Source organism: Sarcophilus harrisii, chromosome 5 (genome assembly GCF_902635505.1).
Source record: "Sarcophilus harrisii chromosome 5, mSarHar1.11, whole genome shotgun sequence".
NCBI lineage: Eukaryota > Metazoa > Chordata > Mammalia > Dasyuromorphia > Dasyuridae > Sarcophilus > Sarcophilus harrisii.
In genome coordinates, this window is record NC_045430.1 from 2,448,980 (window position 1) to 2,471,539 (window position 22,560).

Genomic DNA, 22,560 nt, shown 5'->3' on the forward strand with positions numbered 1-22,560 from the left:
AGCAGGTGGAGAGAAAGAAGGATCAGTTAGTCCTCCATAAGCACCTACTAAGTGCCAGCCACCCCAGCCCTCCTGGAGGGCACAACAGACAAGCTACTCTACACAAAGAGGCCACACACAAGCTGAAGGGGCGGGATTCCCACAGGAAACCACTGAGCTTAGGGAGAACTGGGAAAGGCCTCAGGTGGAAGAGGTGGAGAGGAGAGCCAAGCAGCAGGGACCAAGTCCAAGAAGACAGTCGGGGAGGGGGAGGGATGTCAGTAAGGAGGGCCTGGCTCAGGAAGGGCTTTAGGAGCCTCCATGCATTCTAGAGGAACGAGGAACCCCTGGAGTTTACTGGGGGGGGGAGGGGGAACTGAGGCAAGGAGGCAGCTGGAGCTGTCACACCAGGGTGGGTGACCCTGAGGGCGGGGGGCTTAGGGGAGGTGGGGAAAGGCCCACTGAGAAAGGAGGAGGTCTGTTAGGATGGGGCGAGTGTAAGCTAGCTAGGGAATAACCACAGTTGTAGAGGAAAGGCTAGAGGCCAGTAGGGAGGCTGGGCAGGACCTGAGATCATTAGCACATAGTTGTTAAATCTAGGAGAGCTGATGAAGCACTTTAGAGGGAGAACAGAGAGGGAGAGGAGAGAAAATACAGGTGACAAAGGGCAGAGGAGAAATAGGCTGAGAGTCCGCAGGATGGAAGGATCAAGTGAGGATTTTGTGGAGGGAGGGGAGGTCAGGGCATGTCTGCAGATAGGAGGGAAGGAGAGAGTGGCAGTGACGGAGGAGGAAGGCCCATCTGCTGGAGGAGACCCGTCAGCCCACAACAGACAGGTGAGGAGAGGGGCAGAAGGCACCCAAAAACCGAGATGAGGGAGCTCATGACACAGGGTCTCCATTTGTTCTGCCAAACAGGAGGGATTGTTCTCAGCTGAGGGCCGAGGAGGAGAGTCAGGGGAGTCTGAGGAGAGAGTTGGCCAGAGGGCCCAGCAGGCTGTCTGTGCAACATCCATGTGGAGTGGACTTTGCCAGAACACTTGTGGGACCTTCTCCATCTTGACTCAGCAGCACACGGGTAGGGAGCACAGGCAGTGGGTGCCACACCAGGCTTGGCTGGGCACAGCTGGCACACTGAGAAGGAGGTTAACGGCTCAGGAAGAGACCTCGGTGCCAAGGGGAACTGACTGACCAAAATGCCAAGATGGGAGGGAGTGGGATCAGTGTTCAGGGGATGGCCTGGGAGAGATCTGAGGTTACAGTGTGGAAGAAAGCGGCTTGGTGAGGGAGAGGACGGATCCAAGAAGCTGTGGCTGAACAAGGGGCTTCTGGAATTCCTGAACTTTGTCAAGGATGGCCAAGAACGTGTGTGTGTGTGTGTGTGTGTGTGTGTGTGTGTGTGTGTGTGAGAGAGAGAGAGAGAGAGAGAGAGAGAGAGAGAGAGAGAGACAGAGACAGAGACAGAGACAGAGACAGACTGAGGCAGGGTGGGGGAGCAGGTCATGGGACCTCTGGAAACTGTCAGCCCAGACTCAGTCTCCTTATCTGTGAAACAAGGAAGTCAGAGATTAGCCCAGAGTTCCTCCTGAGCCCAAAGTCTTGTGATAGCTTCCCCTTCCAAATGTCATCCTTCTTCCAGAGGCCCCTGAATCGCTTCCAAAACTCATTTCCCTACAACCCCCGGCGCCTTTCTTTTAATCTGCCGTCCCTGACCTGTTTTTAAAGAAATACGTTAATAACAGCATTTCACTGAAACGGGCACCTCTATAATCCTGAGGGTGCCATTTTATGCAGGTTTCCCCAGACTAACAAAGACTGTCTTTCCATTTAATCAGATTCTCTTATAATGTGCTCACTGTGGGCTAGGCAGACCCCTCCCACCTCCCAGTTGGTTGGAGGGTGATAGGTGACGATGAACTGAATCCCAAAGGAAGAGAAAGTGATCCACAGAGGAGAGAGGAGGGGTGAAGAGGAAGAGGACAATTTGGGAAAGGTTCACGGGGAGGCAAAGTGCCAGACTCCAAACAATAAAATCTCTCACACTCATAATGGGGCCACAAAGTGGCTGGAGAGCCAAGGGAAATCGGAGAGCCAGATCGGGAGGGGGCTGGGCTCCAAGGCCCCTTAGAAGCTCAGGAAGTTCCGCCCAGTGTTCCAGCTAAAAGAAACCCCTAGCGGTCTGTTTATGCAAGAGTTAAAAAATGAGTATTTCTGTCCTAACAACTCAGCCACATCTCTATTTCACTCACAATCCCTGGCTCAGCACTTGTCTCTGCACAAATCCTTGATTTGGGCAATCTGACGGGCACGCTTGTTTCCTGTCTGACCCGATTTTCAGATGGTCTTGGCTCTGCTGGTTTTTTCTGGAGAGTCCGGCTCCACAAAGACGCGGTGACGTCCAAAGTGACCACTATGGCTAAAGTACGACCAGACAAACCCACGTCAAACATCTGGAAGCATCATCCGAGGCACGCAGCTCAATCCCCTGAGGAAACAGCCACCTCCAGCTGGGGCTGGGCCAGGTCACGGAAGGATGGGGGTGTTTGCCACCTGTGCCCAGAGTGCAGTCTGCTTTGGCACACCTCGGCTCCCCGCGGAGAAGTCTCATAAGTGTTTGCTTGCTGATCTCAGAGGTCAAAGGGAACCTCGTCAGAACCACCCGGTCTCCAGGAAAACTTCATCCCCTTGCTAGGCAAAGGTCAGGCTAAGAGCTTTCAAGCCTCTGAGGGGGGACGTGTGGCTGCCTGGTGAGCTCATCCACTCGATGGGGCTCCCACAGAGTACCCAGGGCATCCCGAGGCTGAGTAAGGAGAGCCCAGGGAGATCTCAGGCCCTTTGTTTGTAGCATCTTTATTCCAAGGGCCTCCAATTTCCAGACCAGGATGCTGAAGGGCATTCACTGGCTGTCAAGCAGTAGCCTCCTTAAACCCAAGAATCAACACTCAGTCTTCCCATTTCTAGAAATTACTCCCTCACTAGGAAACGAAATAAAGGGCCCCCCTCTCTCCTTCTCATACTAAGCAGTGGAGAAATCAGTGGGATGACCATTTCTAGCCCAGACCTGGCCCGGGTATCGGGAGCCTCCCCCAGAAGTCAATACCGCTCAGGGTGCCATACTGCTCTTTGCTCCCTCATCTTGGACTCTCGGTGGCCCCCTGGGCCAGAGCGTCCCAGTGCCATCTGCGGAGCCGTCCTGGCAAGGATACTGAAACCATTGACCATTTCCTCCTCCAGTTAGATAAGGGAAACAGGTTAGGGGAATTGCCCAAGTGTGGGAAGCTGGCCGGCCCTAAGGCTATCTTGCTAAATGCTGACTGGGATGGGGATCAGAAGAAGTAATCATTCCTCACCCACAAAGCACCTTTCCCAAGCCTGCCTTTGGTCCTGCCCTTTAAGCAAAGGCCCTGCCGAGCCCCACTGGAATCAGTCCACAGCCCTGACAGTGCCAGGGGAGCAAGGAAGAGCCGGAACCAAATTTCCATAGGCGAACCATGAGGTTCAGACAGAAGCTCTCCTGTTCTCTGGGCATGTCATTTACTCGATAGGTGCCTTGGCATCATTAGCCATAAATACATGCGTTCCCTGTCTCTCAGATGTTGTTTGTAAATAAGGCTTCTATAAACACGCACTATGCAAAGTGGCACATTTGGATTTGTTGTTCCTCCCAATCCAGCAGAACAGGCTTCCTCCATCTTGCCACAGGTCTTCCAATCAGGGCCGACTCCCAAGGTGCTTCCAGCCCTGACGTTCTGGGCCTTAGCAGGAGGAATCAGCTTAGTGTCTGTGGGGAAGATGGGCCGGAGAAAGAGCAGACCAATGAGGAGCAATTCGGTCCCGGGTACTCCCCAAAAGGCAGCAAGAGGTTTGACTGAGAAAAGAGCTGCTTTGAGAGAGTCAGGTTAAAAGGACACACCGGGGCTCACTAACTACGTGGCTAACTGTTGGAACTCGTTTGAAGAATGCACAGAGGCAGAGAGAGCCTTTCCGCAGCATGCTGGTTTTTTGTTCAAGAATTCCCCAGGTCACAAGCATAGCTTGGCCCGGCAGTTACACACCCACAAATGGCCAATGGCTCAGAATTTGGGATGTCGGTTTCGGCTGATACGGTTCCATTAGGCCCAATCGGCCAGCCACAGCTCCCAGAGAGCTGCAGCCGCCCTATGTGACGGCCACAGAAGAGCCGCTTCTATGACTCCTCTGTTCCCTGCAATTTTGCTGGACCGGCTTCCTCAAGCCCGGCCCTTCTCCCCTTGGGACTTTTGTCTTGGCTGTGCCCCATGCATGGAGTACATCCCCAGGTCTTCAAGTCTTCAAGTAGAGACAGCTCCCCATGAGAGCCTCTCAGGGCTTGCCTCCCTCCATGAAGGCTCACTAGTCTCTCTCTGCCCTGGGCCCGGCCCTTGCCTTCACCCCATATCCTGTGGATTTGTCTGGTAGGAACCATCTCTCCACCCATTATACTCCACGTGCCTAGAAGGTAATTCTTTTTGAAATCTTTGTATCCCAAGCTCATACGGTAATAAAGGCTTTTAAAGAGATCTCCATCAAGTGCCAGAGAGAAAACAAACAGATCTGGGTCACAGATAATTTGCCACATAAGAATGAGCAAAAAGTAAACAGAGTTGGGGGCAGCTCGGTGGCGCAGTGGTAGCGTACCAGCCCTTACGGCAGGGGGACCCGAGCTCAAATCTGCCCTCAGACACTTAGCATGGCCTGGCTGTGTGGCTCTGGGCAAGTCACTTAATCCCCATTGCTTCAGGAAAAAAAAAAGTAACAGGAGAAGAGGGGCTCATCCAAGAGTTCCCAGATGGAAGGCACCTGGGCCAGGGAAAGCAGCCGGGTGAAGGCCCCCTGTGGGCCTGGCGCCGGCCCCTGTGCAGGAGTCGCACCATGGGCTGAGGCTGGTGCCGTCTCCTCCCCACCAAGGGTGCAAGGGGCCCCGAGGGGAAGATTCTAACGCTCTCGGAGTGATCCGAGCCAAGAGGAAGGCACAGAGATGTTAGCTGAGGCAGCAGGTGAGTGTGGGGCTGTCTGTGCCTTCAGGATCCAGGCCTGGTGGGAAGAACACCGGCTGTAGCCCTGTCACTCCCAATCTCTGGCCTGGTTTTTGAAGAAGAGAAAACCTATTTCTTTTGAAGATGCTGTGACCTTGTCCAGAATTCTAAATACATGGCAAGCTGTTCACGCCCCTCCAGGCCCACAGAGGGCATCCTGAAGCAGGGGGATGAAGAACGAACATGAGCGATTCAGTTCTAAATGAAACTGGACCTGGGGATCACTGCCTGTGACCCAAGCATGGGACCCAGCCAAAATCAAGGAGGCCCGAGAGCCAGGGCCCTGCTCAGCCGGCGGTAGAGACTGGATGCTCCTAATGCCAAGCTCAGTGCCCGGGGTTGGAAAAACTCTGCAGTCACGGCCTGTAAAAGGAATGGGGGAAATGGCGACCCGGGTGCTTCTTAGGGACCCTCTGGCAGGCCGGGCCCAAGTCCTGCTCCCCAAAAGAGCCAGCTCTGAGGGCCCGAGGCGAAGCTGCCCTGTCCTCCCCCTGCCAGACCCACCGAGCATGTGGGGCAGCCGGTCCAGTACATTACTGGGGCCATGGAGTGCTGCTCTCAATGACGGGGATGCCTTTGGTGTGAAGCCTTCGGGGAGACGCAGGGGGACCCGACTCAATGCCCTGGGCAGGACGCCCCCTCCCAAGTACTCTCCCAAGCTCCACACCCAAATCTGCCCCCACCTGAAGGTTCTTCCTCAAACCCAACTTAGATGGGTGATGCTCCACTGCCTCAAGAGCCCTCCGGCTGTGCCCTACACCACTGGGACCTCCAGGCACTCAGAGAATGGGAGCAAGCGACAAGAAGGGCCTCTGCCCTCAGCGCCTAGGCATGGGGGGGGGGCGCAGAAGCACGACATGGCTCTGTGCCCGTGGATGAGCAATGTCAGGGGTGCTTGGGACCATGTCTGTCCCTTGGTCACTGGTTTCCGGGTCAGGAAAAGGCTCGGGAAATCCCGGAGACCTTCCAAACCCTAAAGCAGACTCAGATCCGCCCTGGCTCTGTCCGCATCAGCCCCGGGAGGGTCTTCCATGCCCGTTACCAGGTGTCTCCGTGGGCCCCGCCCTGCCCTACGTGCCCAGGAGCAGGTCTGAGTGTGTCCCTGCCCACCAGGGGCTCAGCCGAACGGGCACACAGAGGCCCGCAGAAGACACGGACGAGAAGCCCACGGGGTCAGGGGGAGGTGGCCACAGGAGAGGCAGAGAGCTCCCGAGGCCCTTTGTCCTGTCTGCCTCATCTGGGAAAGGGGCCGCGGGAGGCTGTGGGCGATGGCCCAGGAGCTCTGCCGGGAGAACCCTAAACGGGCCACAGAGAGACTGGCCGGGGGTTTTCTTCGTGGGGCTGGGGCGACTCTGGCACCCACCGAGCAGCGCGCCCTTGAGGAAGGCAAGGGGCAGGAGGAGGCCGATGGTGGTAGGGGCATCAGCTGGCGCAGGCACAAGGGGCTGCCTCCCTGGGGCAGAGGGGAAAGGTCGGCAGAAAGGCCAGCCCATCTACGGGGGCCCCGGAGGTCACCCAGAAGTGGGGCAGGAGGAGGATCCTGGGGGAGCCCCGAGGTTAGAGGCCGTGACCTGGGGGGAGGAGGAATAGAGAGGGACAGAGACAGACAGGGCAGGGGGAGAGCCAGCATGGCAGGCAGCCAGGAGCAGCAGGGAGGAAAAGCCTGCGAGGGCGGCCAGGCAGAGACGGATCTAGGAGGGAAGGGAGAGCCAGAGGAGGCCGGGCTCCCAGGGGCCTCGAACATGGCCCAATAAAAGCCTGGGGAAGGCGGGAGAAGTATGTGGATCCGGGTCCTCTGGGCCCCGGGCTGAGCCTCTTTCCCCTCATATATCAAATGGAGAACAGGGAGCTTTAATTATCTGCCTCTGCTGCTTGGGAAGCCCCCGAGGATCGGGTGGGCCCGTGAGCCTGGAGCTCCGTCTCTCTGGCATCTGCGGGGGACTCCGCATGCACCACTTTCTCACCCTGGGAGAGAGGGGCTCGTTTTATCCCCATTCTGCAGATGGAAAGACTGAGAAGGAGAGAGATGCGGGATCTGCCGTGCACGCTGCAGCAGGGCCCCCAGCCCCAAGGCTGGCCCCGGGGGAGGAGGCCGGGCCCCCGCCCCTGGCACAGCTGCCGGCCCAAGGCCCTGCCCGGCGGAGAAGGGGGGCAGGAGGCGGGACGCGGCGCCCTCCTCTGGGGCCCACTTCTCTGAGGCGTCTGACAGCTGTTTCCAAGGGGCAGAGGCCCGAGTCAAAGTCACCGCCAGCCACAAGCCTCCTTCTGGGGCCAAACGCCGGGGGCTGCCCTGCAGGAGGGGGGGGGGGGTGCAGAGCCAGGAGCGTTCCCGGGGGGCCGAGCACCAAGCTCCCCCCCAGCCCTAGGAGACTCGCCCGGAGGCCAAGGGAGGGCCCCCATTCCTCCGTGGCCCCACAGCTGGCCCAGCCTCGGCCTGCTCGGGTCAGGGAGGACACTGGCAGCCTGACCGTTGGGGGAGGGAGGGGAAGCGGTCGGAGGAGGCTCCCGTCCTGCCCCCCCCCAGCCACGGGCACAGAAGCACCAGTGGCCGGGCCTTCCCCGGGCCCAGCTTCCTGGCCAGCCCCGGCCTCTCCCCAAGGGGAGCCCTGGCTGGGGGGTCTGTGCTTTCTGGCGCCCCGCCCCTGCCCTTTGGGGAGAGTTTTCTGCTCTCTGGCGCCCCCCTCTTGCATGTCCCAGCTGCAGGCCCGGCTCCGGGGTCTCGGGCTGACCTGGAGCCCCCACTCCCCCGGGACGCTTTGGGGGCAGCGTTTCTGACTGGTGCCCGACACCCGCGGGCGTGGGGAGGAAGAGGCCCGGGCCTTCAGACCAGGACCCTGCTCCCTGGGAGCCCCCGGCGGTGATGCACGGATGGTGGCGCTCCCCTCTCCGGCCCCCCTCGGGGTCTGGGGGAGAACGGGCGGCTGTAGCCAGACAGCCCGAGGGCCAGAGGCAGAGGAGGGGGATGTTCTGGGCCGCTGCCCCCATCCAAAAAGCCCGGGTCCCTCCCCCCCAGCCCCAAGGTCCCCAGCGTCCCGGCACCAGCCGGAGCTCGGAGGGTCCCGGACAGACCCCGAGCTGGGCCGGGCGCCTGCACACAGCAGGCGCTCACTCAGCACCGGGGCACACAGCAGGCGCTCACTCAGCACCGGGGCACACAGCAGGCGCTCACTCAGCGCCGGGGCACACAGCAGAGGCGCTCACTCAGCGCCCGGGGCACACAGCAGAGCGCTCAGGGAGGCGCCGGGCACAACAGGCGCTCACGCATGCGCCGGGGCACACAGCAGGCGCTCACTCAGCGCCGGGGCACACAGCAGGCGCTCACTCAGCGCCGGGGCACACAGCAGGCGCTCACTCAGCACCGGGGCACACAGCAGGCGCTCACTCAGCACCGGGGCACACAGCAGGCGCTCACTCAGCGCCGGGGCACACAGCAGGCGCTCACTCAGCGCCGGGGCACACAGCAGGCGCTCAGGGAGCGCCCGGGCACACAGCAGGCGCTCACGCAGCGCCGGGGCACACAGCAGGCGCTCACTCAGCGCCGGGGCACACAGCAGGCGCTCACTCAGCGCCGGGGCACACAGCAGGCGCTTCATCACGCCGGCGAATGCACCCCCCCCCGGGAGAGAGGAGGCCCGGGGCCGGTCCCGGGTGACCTTGCCCGCTCGGGCCCCTCCGCGGACCTCGGTTTCCCCCGGGGAGAGGAAAGGGCCCCCGCCCCTGCGGCAGCCCCTCACACAGAAGGAAACGCGGACTCCGTCTGGCCCCGGCGGCCCCCGCCCCCCACGGCGGCCCCCGCCCCCCAGGGCCCGGAGCACGGAGAGAGGGGAGACCGCTGGGTTGGACGCCCCGGCTGACAGAGGGGCCCGAGAAGCGGAGGCCCGAGGGCAGCCCAGGGCTGTCACGACCCCAGGTCCGGACAGGGGCCCCAGGGACGCTCCTCCCTCCCCTCCCCTCCCCCTCCCCTCCTTCCCCCTCCTCCCCTCCCCTCCTCCTCCCCTCTCCCTCCTCCCCTCCCCCGCGCAGGCGCACTTACCGGGTCCCGGGGTCGGGGCCGAGGCGGGCCCCCAGACCAGCAGCCCCCGCGGGCGGTCGAGGCTGAGGAGGCAGCGGCGCTGCTTGAGCCACAGCTGCGCCGGGCCCGGCTCGGCCTCCATGGCGGCCCCTCGGCCCCGGCTCTCCGGCCCTATCTCTCGGTCTCTTCACGGGCCGGGCCGGGGGCGCGCGCGCGCGGCCGGCGCCGGGGAGGGGCGAGGGTTCAGGTAGCAGTTCGCCCCCCGCCGTCAGAGATCCCCGCGGGAGCGCGGGGGGATGCGTCACCACGTATTCAAGACAGCGCCCCCGAACCTGAGGGGTGCGGGGCTCCCAGCCAATGACAGGGCCGGACGCTCCCCGGGGGCGGGGCGGAGCTCAGACTCAAAGCTCAAGTTTGGGGGCGGGGCAGGAGGAGGGGCGGAACGAGCCAATCGGAACGCCGGAGGGTCCCCGAGGGCCGGACGGAGCGCAGACAATGAATTTTCCAAAAATAGTCCGATGTGGGCGGGGCCGACGCGTAACAAAGCCGGCGGAGGGAGGGGGGCGGGAGGAACCTGGAGGGAGAAGGCCTGGGTCATGAGGGGCCTCCCGAGGGGCGGGGCCCTGGCCGAACGCCGTCACTTAGGGCACGCCTCGGGGGCGTGGCCAGGCCTGGATGGGGGGCGTGACCAGGCCTGGGTGGGGGGCGGTCAGGGGCAGAGGAGCTGTAGCCGGCTCCCGGTTTCCATGGAGTTTCCCCGACGCTGCTTCTTCGCTGCTTGGAAACCCTGATTAAGCTCCTACTGTGCTCTTGTTCCCGAAGGCAGCAGGTGCAGCCGCCGCCCCTCCCATCTGAGGAAAGGCCAGGGAAGTGTCCGCAGCTGGATTCGAACTCGGGCCTTCCCGACTCCGGGCCAGCGCGGACTTCGCTGGGCACAGCCCCGGCCCCCCCCCCCCTCCCGGCACCTGATGGAGACCGCAGGCCTTGGGCTTTCCCCGCGGGCCTCTCACCCCCGGCCCTGGAGACCGAGAGGAGCAGCCCCCACGGGCCTCCGTTCTCTCAGAGCGCACAGATCTCCGCGGCCGCATTCACAGTGGGAAGCAGGGGGGAAAGGAGGGGGGGCCTCCGATCCCGCCCGTAACAGGAGGAGAATGGAGGCGGGCCCGCCCCTCTGCCTCCAGGTGTGTCGCACACCTGTCCTGGTTCAGGTGTCTCTTGGGCAGGCCAAGGGTTTTTCCCCTTTATGTGCCTTATTTTGTTACCCAAGATACCTTCTGGGTGGAAGGAGGGAAGGAGCGTCTTTGGAAATGAAGGTAACACAAAAGGTGTCCAAGTCAGCGCCAAGGAGCTTGCCAAGCCCTTTACCAGCATCTCCTCCTCTCCTCTGGACAGCCCCGGGGAGCGGAGGCTACATATCCCCTTTCACAGACGAGGAGACGGAGGCAGACAGAGCAAGGGTCTTGCTCGGGATCACACAACCAGTAATGTCCGAGGAGGATTTGAAATCTGGTCTCCGCAACTCCCTGTAGGCCTGGGCCATCCCGTTGCCTGAAGCATATCTTAAGTACCTTCCCAAAATATTGACCAAACACCTCTCTCATGCTGAAAGATCATGATAACAGGCACAGAAATGGAAAAACCAGTCTGCTCTCACTGATCCCAGAGACCACTCACATGCACGGGGACAGGAAACCCTGGTGGGAAGCTTATCGGTCCCAGGCTGCAAAGAAAAGCACTTCTAAGATTCTTATCTTCCCTAATCCTGTTTACATCGCGGATTCTGCCCCCAAGTTATCCACTGCTGGGACTCAGCCGCAGGGCGTCGGAAAGGGCTCCCGGAGGCCTCTTAGCCCAGGGTCCTGAGCCCCCCAGATTCCCTGTCCCATCAGAAGGAACAAACTTATTTGCATCAGATACCGAGATGTCATTTCCCTATCAGACTACTCCTCCCTTTCCCAATTACACAGCTGAGCAGGCCAGATTTTTCTCTGGTGCTTCAACCAAAGCAATGTCATGAATGCATGATTGAATGCAAATGCAGATGTGAGAGTCCAGTGGTCTCTATTAGCCAGATGTTCGAGATTTGCAAAAATAACAAAAATACCATTTCTCACTAAGTTTTTTGATTCTGGAAAAAATCATTTTGTATTAAAAGGTCACACCCTTAATGGGTTTATTACTGTTTTCACTGAATATTTTTAAATTTTAATCTATTTTAATTTCCACTATGATTACTACTGATAGCAGTAATTTTTTTATTTTTATTAATTTTTATTATTTCATTATATAAAATAAATTTTATTATAATTATAATAAACATAATATATAATAATTATAACTTTTATTTTTATTATTTGTTTTATGTAAAATAGTCTGGGGTGCTCAATGATTTGGGGGCTCAGGCCCCCCAAAGTGTGAGAACCACTAATCTGAGTATTGTGCAGATGGCAAAGATATAACTTACAAAGCAATACCACTAGGCAGGCCCAGCCTATGTCTTCTAGTTCCACGTCCAGTTTCCCCACTTCTCCATGGCCTTTGAAGCTTCCCCTAACACCCATTCAGTACCACCTCTCCTTTGCCCGTACCCTTAATTCTGATCCACTTTCTTGTGTCTTTGTTAGACATACTGACTGCTCCCTGTCCCCAGTTCTATTCTAAGACTTGGGCCCAGCCCCAGCAGTTACTAACCAATTACCCTCTTACCCTGGGAACTGCTGTTGTGCCCTAAGGATGGGCTTTCCCTCTGCCCTGCTGCTGCACCCTCCAGACCCCTGGCTATCCTATGTGCCTGAAGGATTCCCAGATGTGTCATCTGTCAGGCAGTTGAAGCACCTCCCTCTCCATTAGAACTGGGGGGTCTTGGAGGGTATGAACTGGTTGAGCTTACTATCTATATCGATATTAATGTGTCACAAGGGATTAGTCTTTCCTTCCCTCCTTGTCCCTTATCTCCTTCCATTCCTTCTTCCCTCCCTCGCTCCTTTCTTTTTCCCTTTCCCTTTTCCACATAAGGTCCCTGAATATGGTGCTACCTCCGAAGAGGAAGCTGATCGAGCTTCAACTCAGCATTGCTGATGGTTGTGATCCCTAAGGGTCCATGAGAGCTACCTTTGATGTCATGGAGATGATTCAGTGTTCCCAAGAACTCCACCAAAGGAACACAAACACGTTGGTTTGGGTAGGAAAGCTTGTAGGTTGGGGCTGGTGACAGACAAGATTACCTTGAACTCTAAGATCCTTCAGAAAGCAGGCTCTAGGAGGTGTCCATGGCAGAGATCTGGGGCTACTTCCCACCCTCGTGGAACGTCCAATCTAGGCAGGGACCTGGGAGAGCCAACATTGAGTGAAGTTTATTAGAGAAGGCCAAACAGGAGCCAGCTGAGCTCTACCCAAGGGGCGGGGAGTCCAATGGGGGGCTTTTCTGGGGCCACAGCTGCTCAAGAATGGTTGAGGGGCAGCGACCACACCAAAGAAAACAGAAACGGGAAGTATTGAAGGCTGACTCATGACTCATCTTAAAAACAAAGATCCAACAACCATTGAACCTCTCCTAATTGGGGTAGCTATGTCCTGTCTACACACTGGTCTCACAGGGGTCCATTTGCTCCATAAAATACCCTCCCTTGTGTCATCAGTCCCCCACCCAGTGAATGCTCCACAATTATCAACATCAAATAAATAGTAATGCTCTTGTTTGCCTTGGTGGAACTGTTGCTCTGTTTTTGGTCTTTGCATGGAGGGGATCTGGGATGTGGGCCGAGGACCTCGTGGCTGGGGGAGTCCCCAACAAGGGTTCTGGGCCTCCAGGATCTCGGGCTTTCCGATATGATCCTGGGGGTCTTCCTTGCAGGGCTGTCCCCTTCCCACCAAAAGCCATCTCCAAGAGCTGACAATCCTCTTGATCCAAGACAGTAGCCACAGAATTTGGGTTTATCTGGTCTTCGGGAGAACACAATGCACTCTTCAGAGCACCTGAGATAAGATCTCAACTTCCCCAGGGAGCAGGAAACTGTTCTGTGGAGCAGCAGGTGCTGGAAGGTCAGGGAAGTGACGGGGAACTAGCTCCTGCCAAGCCTCTTCTAGGGCTGGCACCCTGGCCAGCTCTCCAGCTTCTCTCTTCAACTGTGTTCAGGGAGCTGCCCCAGAGGCTCCCCCTTCTCTCTGCCTGTTCAAAGTCATGAAGCCTTGCATCCACTGGGCTTGGGCAAAGCGGGAGCCACATCAGTATATGTGGGTGAATGGCCCACAAACACCCTGGTCTCTGAAGACAGGGGCAGATTCATCCCATATTTTTTTTACTTTATATCCCTGCCCTACAGCCTCCCCAAAATGTGAGCTCCAGGTAGGTCTGGCTCAAGGCCAGAGTTTCCGATGAGGAGTAGAAAGGTATGAGTTTGCAGAGGGCCCAGAGAAAACAGTCTCCATTTCCCATGATCCCCTCCTGCAAGTTTGATATCGAAAACATAAAAAGGCTGAGTACCCAGGGCCAGGTGCGCGGGCAAACAGGAACAGCTGGATCTCCAGGCCTTTGCTGTGATCCTTTCTCTTTCCTCAGTCTGAGCCACCCCCAGAAAGCACAACAAGCCCTGGTTTGCCAAGTTGCTCGCCATGTCTGAGCCGTACGACCTCTCGGAACATTGAAGCCTCTGCTCCTGTGACCTGGGTCCACCTGCCCCGGGCCGTCCCTGACTTAATGCAAGGTCTCCTGGGCAGCCAGAAAGGGCCTACGCGTCTCTCCCAATCATTTGGCCCCTGAGAAGCCTCCACATCTCTCCCGAGGACGCCTGTCCCAAGCACAGGCAGTTAAACTCGAACCCTCAGACTCCAAACTGGACTGAGTGATTAACAGCTGTACCAAGTGGAGCAAACTCCTTAGTCTCTCTGGGCCTCTTAAAGAGCGAGTCAGCATGAGCCTGAGTGCTTGTGGCAGCCTCTCTTTCTGTGGCAAGAAATTGGAAATGGGGGGGAAGCCCATCAGCTGGGGAGTGGCTGAGCAAGTTATGGTGCATGAATGTTACAGAATATTATTGTTCTATAAGAAACGAGCAGCAGGAGGGTTTCAGAGAGAACTGGGGAGACTTACAGGAACTGATGCAGGGGGAAGTGAGCAGAACCAGGAGATCACTGAACATGGGAATAACAGTATTATCTGATAATCAGTTCTGATGGACGTGGCTCTTTTCAGCAGTGAGATGATTCAGGCCAGTTCCAATGGCCTTGGGATGGAGAGAGCCATCTACACCTAGGGAGAGCCCTGGGGGGCTGAGTGTGGACCACAACCGAGTATTTTCTCCTTGCTGTGGTGGGTGGTTGTTTGCCTTTTTTTTCCTTTTCTTTCTCATGGTTTTTTCCTTTTGACCTGATTTTTCTTGTGGAGCATGAACAAGATGGAAATAAGCTCAGAAGAATTGCACATGTTTAACCTACTTGGGATTGTTTGCTGCACTGGGGAGGCGGGGTGGGGGAAGGAGGGACAAGAAGTTGGAAAACAAGGCTTTGCTGAGTGTTGAAAAGTACCTTTGTGTTGCTTGGGAAAATAAAATAGGATGGAAAATAAAGCTCAGGCTAGGGGAGATCAAGGGACCATCCCGGGGACCTGGGAGCTGTCGGCGAGTCTGGCTTCAGTCTCCTTCTTTGGGATCTCATTGGACCCTTTCTTCCAGTTCCACCCATGACGGTGTTCCGGCTCTCCTGCTTCTGGTCCCTGCGGAGTCTCCACTCCCTTTCCATAAGGACTGTGGTGGGAAAAGGCCTAGGGGTGCTGCCGTGAGTGACCCAGAAATGTCAGGCCGGCCGTCTCGGGCTATGCCCTTTGTGAGGAGCCCTCCCTGAGCCTGAAGCACAAGCTGCCGCCTCTGTCATCCTGGGAGCCAGGTGTCCCCCCCACCCCCACATGTAATCAATCACTGCATCCTGTCACCCCTCCACCCCCTCACTTACAGGAGCAAAGGCACTCAGAGACCTCATACAATACAGAGCCGATGTCCTGCCCCCACCCACCCACTGATGTCCCCTCACTCCTTGTCCCTGGCTCCCGTGGGTCTGAACCAACAGGCCAATGGGCAGGCACCCAACAGCAGCACCTGGACTGCTGCTTCTCAGAGCCCGGAGCCTCCATCAACAGCCAACCCCACCCCGAGTCCATCCCCCCAGACTTCTGGCTTCCTCTCTTTTTACATAATCAGAAACTGAGGCACAGAGGGGCCCTCTCCCAGGTCCCTGATGGGGACTGGGGCTGGAACTCCAGGTCTGTGCTCTTTCCCCCAAAGCTGGGTTTCTGGACGTGGGTAAGAGAACTTTACAAAGTCTTGCTAAATGCTTTTGTTTCCTTTGTGATCCTGCGTAGCTTATTCTGAGCGCTCACAGATCTGGTTGTGGGAAGGTCCCTGGGCCTCCCGGGACAGCACACCCAAGGGCCCGCGGCCCACATTTGTGTGCCATGGGGGTAAGGGCCCAGCTCTGAAGGCCGCTGCCCCTTCCACCAAGGGGGAGGCTGGGAGGGGACAAGGGCTTTTCCCCCCAAATTGGGTGGGAGCCAGAGGGCAGAGCTGGAGCTCTTTGGCATATTACTTAGCTTGTGAAAAGAGCTCTGGGCAGCTTCTGGGTAGACAGAAAGAGGAACCATGTACTGAGCTACAATGGAAGAAAGTGTTCAGATAAAAACAGTGAGACATGGGGAGAGTATTTAAGAGAACTCTTGCAGCTTCGATCCCCGGGGCCCAGAGCGAGGGTCAGGCAGGCGCCCTTTGGTGGGTGGGCAGCTGCTGCCCAGGTATCATTATTGAGGGGTGAAAGGGCCCAGGCCTCCAGCTATTGGGCCGCTCCTTAGAGGAGAAGTGCCAAGGGGAGAGCCTATGATGGGCACATGCTGAGTGATAGCTCACTCCAAGCAGCCTTCCTCACAGACCCAGTTTGGGGGCTAAGGCTCCTGGGGCCGGGCCCCCCTTCCCACATGCATTGTGTCTCATTGCTTTGTTCCCTTGCTTCATACTCCCACCCCTGCACACAATCAGTGCTGTGGACCCCAGACTGTGGCCCGGACATGTGGGGGGCCCCCAGAATGTGGCCCGGACTTGTTGGGGCCCTTTCCTCCCACTGGGAGGGGGTTTCATGGGCCTCCTTTGGCGCCGGGCCCAGTCTCTTCTGGCTTCTCCCGGCATCCCTTCTGCCCCTGCTTGGGCCCTCCAGGTTTTACTTCCCCTAGTGCTCCTCCCCCCATCAGGCTGGATCCCAGCAGCAGGGCCGGGCCGGGTCCCAGCAGAAGTGGACAGGTTTTACTGGGCTGCCGGCTTTGTGGTTGTTTCTGAATTTCTGCTGCCAAAGGTGGATCCCCTCGGGTGGGAGGCCGGGCCGGGCAGGAATGTTTGCAGAAGCCCCAGAGCCCCTCTGGGAACTTCACGGGTGACCCTGAGGACACGCCCTGCTCACCCCCTCCCAGACGTCTTCCCCGGGGCCTTGGGAACCCGGAGCAGGCTCCTGGGCCTCAGTTCTGGGCAGTCCTTGGTCCTCCTGGCCCTGGGCTTCTGCCCTTTGCCTTCTCTGCTCTCGGACTCCCCAGGCCCAGGGGGGACCGGCCCCTTTCTGGCGCCCCCCAAACGGGGGCAGGAATACAGAGCAGCCCTGTTCCAGGCCGTGTCCCCACCAGAGAGACTCGGCCCGTGCCCCCCTGAGCTGGAGGGCCCCGCCACCAGCCAGGGCTCTCTGGGCCACATCGAGACCGGCTCCTCCGGCCCCCGGGAGAGGCTGAGGCCCCTGAGCCCCCAGGGAGCCCCCGACGGCAGCCCTGTGCAGAGCTCAGGCTGAGGGCAGGCTGGGGCCCTGGCCGTCCCGGGGCCTGCCCCAGTCCTGTGGGGAGCCTGCTTGGTTCCCAGGGCTCCTGGCTTGGCCCGGCCCTGGCCCTTCCTCAGTTTCCTCCTTGGGAGGTGCCGGGGCTGGCCCAGAGGCTCCCGGGAGCCAGGGAGCCGGGCTCTGTGCCCTGCTCCCGCCTCTTCCATGGAAGCCGAGGTGTTTGGGCTGGAGGCGCTTTCCTGGGCAGGGCCCTGCGGTGAGTCAGCAGGGAGGGGCTCTCCCGGGCCATAAATAAGCAGGCTTTCTCTGGGGCTGGGACAAAGGGCCCACTGGGCGGGACTGGGTCCTGGGGGGGAGACACAGGGCCAGCCTTTGTGAAGTGGGAGGGGTGTCCTCCGGCCTCCTTCCCTGCTCAGGGGCCAGTGCACAAGAGGAGGGGGCATGCGGCTCTTAATGGAGGTGCTGGACGATGGCACACCTGGCCCGGTGGCCCCTCAGAGACAGGCTCCGACCTCCACTGTCCCCACAAAATAAATGAGGGGCTCTCAGTGCTTGTCTGCTGGCTTCTGGGGCCCACGGAAGGGACATCCTCTGGCCGCCTCCTCCCAGGGCCCAGAGAGGATAATGTTCCCACTCCCTGGCATCTGGGTCCTTCGGTCTCTGGCTTCCACACAGCAGCCCTTACTCTCTCCCCGGCTCAGGGAAAGGGCCTTTGGCCAGCGAGCCCCTGAGTCTCTGGCATTCCCAGCTCTCTCTGCCGGCCTCTGGGACCCTGTGCGTGAGAATGCCCTCTTTCTGGTGTTCCTGGGGACTCCCCTGGGGGCCCTGGGCCTTCCTTACTTGGGGCTTGGGGGGGTGGTGGAACAGAAGGCCTTTGAGGGTGGGGGTCTCTTCCCTTTCTGTCTCCGTGGGCCCCCGCACCCTCACTGGGCCTTGCAGTGTCCGGGCTTGCTAACTTGAGGTGGGTAGAGTTGGCTGTGAGGGTCCTCGGCGGAGGGGGTCCCAGGGAGGGAGGGAGTGAGGGAGGCCCTTCTGTCGGGCTCAGGCTGACCAGGAAGGACGCCCTCTGTCCCGGCACTTACCTGAAGAACCAGGTCGGCGGCGGCTTCCCAAGACCGGTCCCCCAAGGTCCGGCCCCAGAGGGGCCGGCTCAGAGAGCCCCGGCTGGAGGGTCCCAGGGCGAGGGGAGTGGGATCCCAGCGGGGTCTCAGGGCAGCTCTGAGAAGGGACGCACTGGGTCCCGGGGCCCAGCAGTACAGAAAGGGCTCCATGGAGACTAAGCTCTTTCCTCACAACCACCTGGGGAGGGAGCAGGAGGGACAAAGGGGACGTCCTAGGAAACAAGCCAAGGAGCGGGCCCTGAGGGTTCGGGATTGCCCTGAGGTCACACAGCCGGTGGCAAAGGGAGGAGGTTCCTTGGGCCTCAGGCCCACTGCTCTTTGTGGATTCAGGGCCATCAGAACTGGGGCTGGCCCAGCCACCCTTCTCTCCAGCCCAGGCAGGGCTCCCAGAAACCCCCCCCTTCCGAGGGGTGCCGAGGTTCCTGCACGCCCCCCTCTCCTCGGCGGTCACCTTCAGGGCCTCCCCTCCCCCGCCCGCCCGGCCCGGGGCCCGGCACACAGTAGGTGCTCAAAGCCTGCTCTGGCTTGGGGGACTGCAGACGGCTGGGCCAGCCTGTGAGTGCCGGCGATCGCCCGCCACCACCACCTAGTGGCCAAAGCCGGAGGGCGCTGCCAGGGAAGCCTGAGCAGTCCCGGCGCTCGGGGAGCAAAGCTTCCCTGGGGCCGCCAGCGGGGCGCGACAAGCGTTTCGGGAGACTGCGGGCGGGGCCCTGACCCCCCAAGCCGGCGGCGCAGGGGAACGCAGGGGGACGCAGCCGGACGGCTCCGGGCTCCCCGCCTGGGCAGGGAGAACTCCCAGGGACCCCCGAACGCTGTCTGGCCCCTCTGTGGTCCGGGAGCCGAGGCTGGCTGGGGTCCGGGACCCTCACAACAGACCCGAGGGGGGCAGGGCCCAGAGCCCTCTTGTGGCCCTTCTGCTCGGAGGCTGGGTAGTCTGTCACTGTCACTGCTCCCTAGGCCCAGTCCAGCTCCCTGCCGGCCACATGGCCAGTCCTTCTCTGAGACGCTGAAGGGGGGATTCCTAGTCATGGCCCATGGGAAAAAACCCCTGCGGCCATCGTTCCAGGTGTCCCTGATCTGCCTCTGCCTACCCTCTTCACACTGACCAGCAGGGCTCCCACTGTCCCTCCTCCGGGGACTTTCTGCACCTCTATGCGGGCTGCTGCCCTAAGCCTGGTCTTCTCTCCTCCTCCTCCTCCTCCTCCTCCTCCTCCTCCTCTTCGTCCTCCTCCTCCTCCTCCTCCCCTGCTCCCACTTGAGCAAAGTGAGGCTTTGCTCAAATCTCATTTTCTTCCTCAAGTCTTAGCCTTCAGGCTACTTCAGGTGCCTCTGAAAACCTCAAGTCCTTCATCTGCCAAAGGAGGAGGGGCCCTTCCCATGTCCCAGCCATAACCTGATGGTCCCAACCCCTGTGGTCTGCCCCTTCCCCAGGACTACCAAAGCACTGGGGGCTCCTTTGCCCTTTTGGGTCCCTAACTTTTAGAAGGACAGCAGTAACAGTCAGCATCTCTGTAGCCCCTGCGAGACTGCATGGGTCATCTCAGTGGATCATAAGCTCCCTGAGGGCAAGGACCGTTGTTTCTTAACCATCACCTTATATGTGACAGGGCTTAGCAAATGTTTTCTGAATTGAAGCTGCAGCATTGCTTGATCCTTTCGCACCTTCCCCTCCCCTGGGCGTTTGTGTGGCCCATTCCCTGTTCTCTCTGTGGCCCGTTAACCAGAGCAGGCTGGAGGGAGACACAATGGCTTTGATGTGGCCGATGAGTAAGGAAGAGAGACCGAAGGGCGAGAGGCCAGGGTGGACCTCAGGCCAGAGCCTCCTGCTGGCTCGGGAAGCAGGCAAGGAGCTAAGCCCAGGCTGACCCTCCGTCTGCTCCTCCCGGGAAGGCTGAGGGCATCCAGAGGGAAGGGAAGACCAGCAGGTCTCCCTGGGGCTCTCAGCAGGGCACTGCAGAGCTTCTGCGCGGCTCCCTGGGGCTCTGACGCCTTCGGACGTTGTGGACGTTGTTGAGTTTCCATAGTTCCAGGGCACTGGGCCTTGCACACATACACACTTAAAAGACATTTGCTATATTTGTTAAGCCAGCCCATGGCTGACACAGACATGGAGTCCTACACTTGGGCTCTGTGATGTTCTCTCCTTTTTTATAATATATGATGGCTCAAAGAGCATCCTTGCTGCATCAAGACTTGGGGCTCAGAGCGGCCACCACGGCCATCTTGACATGTCTTCTCTGGCGGCTGCAGGAAGAAGAGTGGGGCTGATGGCCTCGTGTATCTCTGACTCACATAAATCCAATCCAAGTCCAGACATGCTCACTACGGGGTCTGTGTCCCAAAGAGACCATAAAAGAGGGGAAAGGACCTCCCCCGTGCAGGGATATCTGTAGCAGCCCAAGGAACTGGAAACCAAGGGACAACCATCACTCGAGGAATGGTCAAATAAGTGATAGAACATTATAGCTCCATAGGAAATGGAGAGAAGGCTGATTGCAAAAAAGCCTGGAAAGACACGGCCTGATGGTGAGTGAGGCGAGCCAAACCAGGAGAACACTGTACATGGCAACGAGAAGACTGTGTCATGGTCAACTGTGATGGACGTGGCTCTTCTGGGCAATACGATGATCCAGATCAGTTCCAATGGCCTTGGGATGGAGAGTGCCAATCACATGCACAGAGAGAACTGAATGTGGATCAAATGACAGTATTTACACTTTTTTTGTTTGTTTTTCTTTCTCATGGTTGTTTTTTTCCCTTTGGGTTTGATATTTCTTGTACAATATGACAAATAGGGATTAAAAAGATTTAGCAAAAAACAAATATGGTTTAAAAGGATTGCATATATTTAACCTATATCGGATTGTTTGCTGTCCTTGGGGAGGGAGAAAAAATTAGAACGCAACATTTTACAAAAATGAATTTTGAAAATGATCTTTATATGTATTTGGAAAATGATGCTACTGAAATTGAAATTGTGACACCCCGTGATGCTACAGGTCCTCCTCAGGAAGAAAGGACCAACAATACAGTAAGAGGTCCAGCAGCAAGGCTCCTTTCTTTTTCTGACCACTTCTGCTTGCAACCTCTGGACTTGGCGGACAGCTTTTGGGTCCAAGAGATGGAGCAGTGGAGGGTGAGAAGGCTGTCAAAGGGAACAGAGGTTCTTCCCAGAGGTGGTAGTTGGCAAGTGATTACTCTTCTGTGCCCTCAAGCCCTTCTCTTTAGAGCAAGAGGGCTGGGTGAGGTGCCCCCCAAGATCCCTTCCAGCTCTTCACCCGGTCTTCTAGGAGATGACCCCTGATGCTGCAGTGGGGGTGAGGAGGAGCTGTCTGGTTTGCTGCAGAAAGGGGATTTGAGAGCTTGTGAGGGATCCAGACACAAGTATTTATTGCTTGAGCCCAGCCAGCCCGCTGGCCCCAGCTCTAAGTGGGCCAGGAGGTGGCCATCAATTCTGAGTGATGCTTAGGCTGAACCCATTAACCCCCTGCAAACAAGCATAGCCAGCCCCCCCATGAAAAAGCCTAGGATGATGAAAGATCAATATGATTTTTAGCAAAATTTCAGGAGCCAAAATGTATTTCAACTGCAGTAGTTTTTCATTTTGCCCTCTCCAGGGCTTCGGGAGCTCAGTGATCATAACTCTTCTCAATAGAAAAATTCCGTAGGACCAGAAACTAATTTCTAAGAATATCATAATACCATTTCACCATTATATAACACTTTCTGGTTTGCAAAGTGCTTTCTCAATGGGCCCTCACAAGGAGTGAAATAGGCAGGATGCTGCTTCTTACCCTTTTACAGGGAAGAACAGGACACCCAGTCTTTAAGCAGAAGAGTCAGGTCCCCAAGCCGGGGGTTTGGATCCTGAGACAAGGGCTCTTTGTGCCCAGTGGGGCAGCTTCCCAAGTACAGCCCTCGACTTGTGTCTCTCAGGGCATGAATCAGGGGCCTGTTTGTTACTGGCTGGTTTCCTTTAAATATCGGTGAGTCAGCTTTCTTGGCCTGCGTCTCTGTCGATAAAGTTCCACACATGCTAGTATTTCTGCCTAACTTCTTTTTGCATTCAGAGCAATCGATTTAAACGGTAGCAGGAGGAAAAATACCCACAAGTACAGATTTATTGATAGCAGCTCTTTTTGTGATGGCAAAGAATTGGAAACTGAGGAGGTGTCCATCCATTGGGCATTGGCTGAACCAGTTATGTCGTATGAATATGACAGAACTCTTTGTACTTTAAGAAATGATTAAGGGGATGTTTTCAGAAAAATCTGGGAAGATGGATATGAACCGATGCAGAGTAAAGTGAACAAACTCAGAAAAGTTTAGACAACAACAAAAATATTGTGAAGACAAACAACTTTCAAAGACTTAGGAATTCTGACCGGCATAATGACCAACTACATTTTCAGAGGATTTATGATGAAACCTGTTCCCCAACTCCTGGCAGAAAGATGAAAGACTCAGAGTAGAGTACAGAGGGAGGGAAGGAGAGACAACAAGCTGGTTGGGATTTAAACCCTAGTCTTTGGACTTTAAGTTCTTTCCACTATATTCTATTGCAGAGCTTCTTAAATTAAGATCCTCAGATTTTAGGGAATCTG

The 22,560-nt window shown here is 57.6% G+C and overlaps 1 protein-coding gene across 1 annotated transcript in view; it reads right to left on the minus strand.

Annotated features, from left to right (window-relative positions):
• CERK (ceramide kinase) overlaps positions 1–9,220 on the minus strand; it is a 46,487-nt gene extending 37,267 nt beyond the window's left edge. The window contains 1 exon segment of the mRNA XM_031940319.1: positions 9,066–9,220. Within this exon segment, the coding sequence (XP_031796179.1) occupies positions 9,066–9,186 (121 nt within the window). The 5' untranslated portion in view covers positions 9,187–9,220.
• Positions 9,221–22,560: the final 13,340 nt, after the last annotated feature.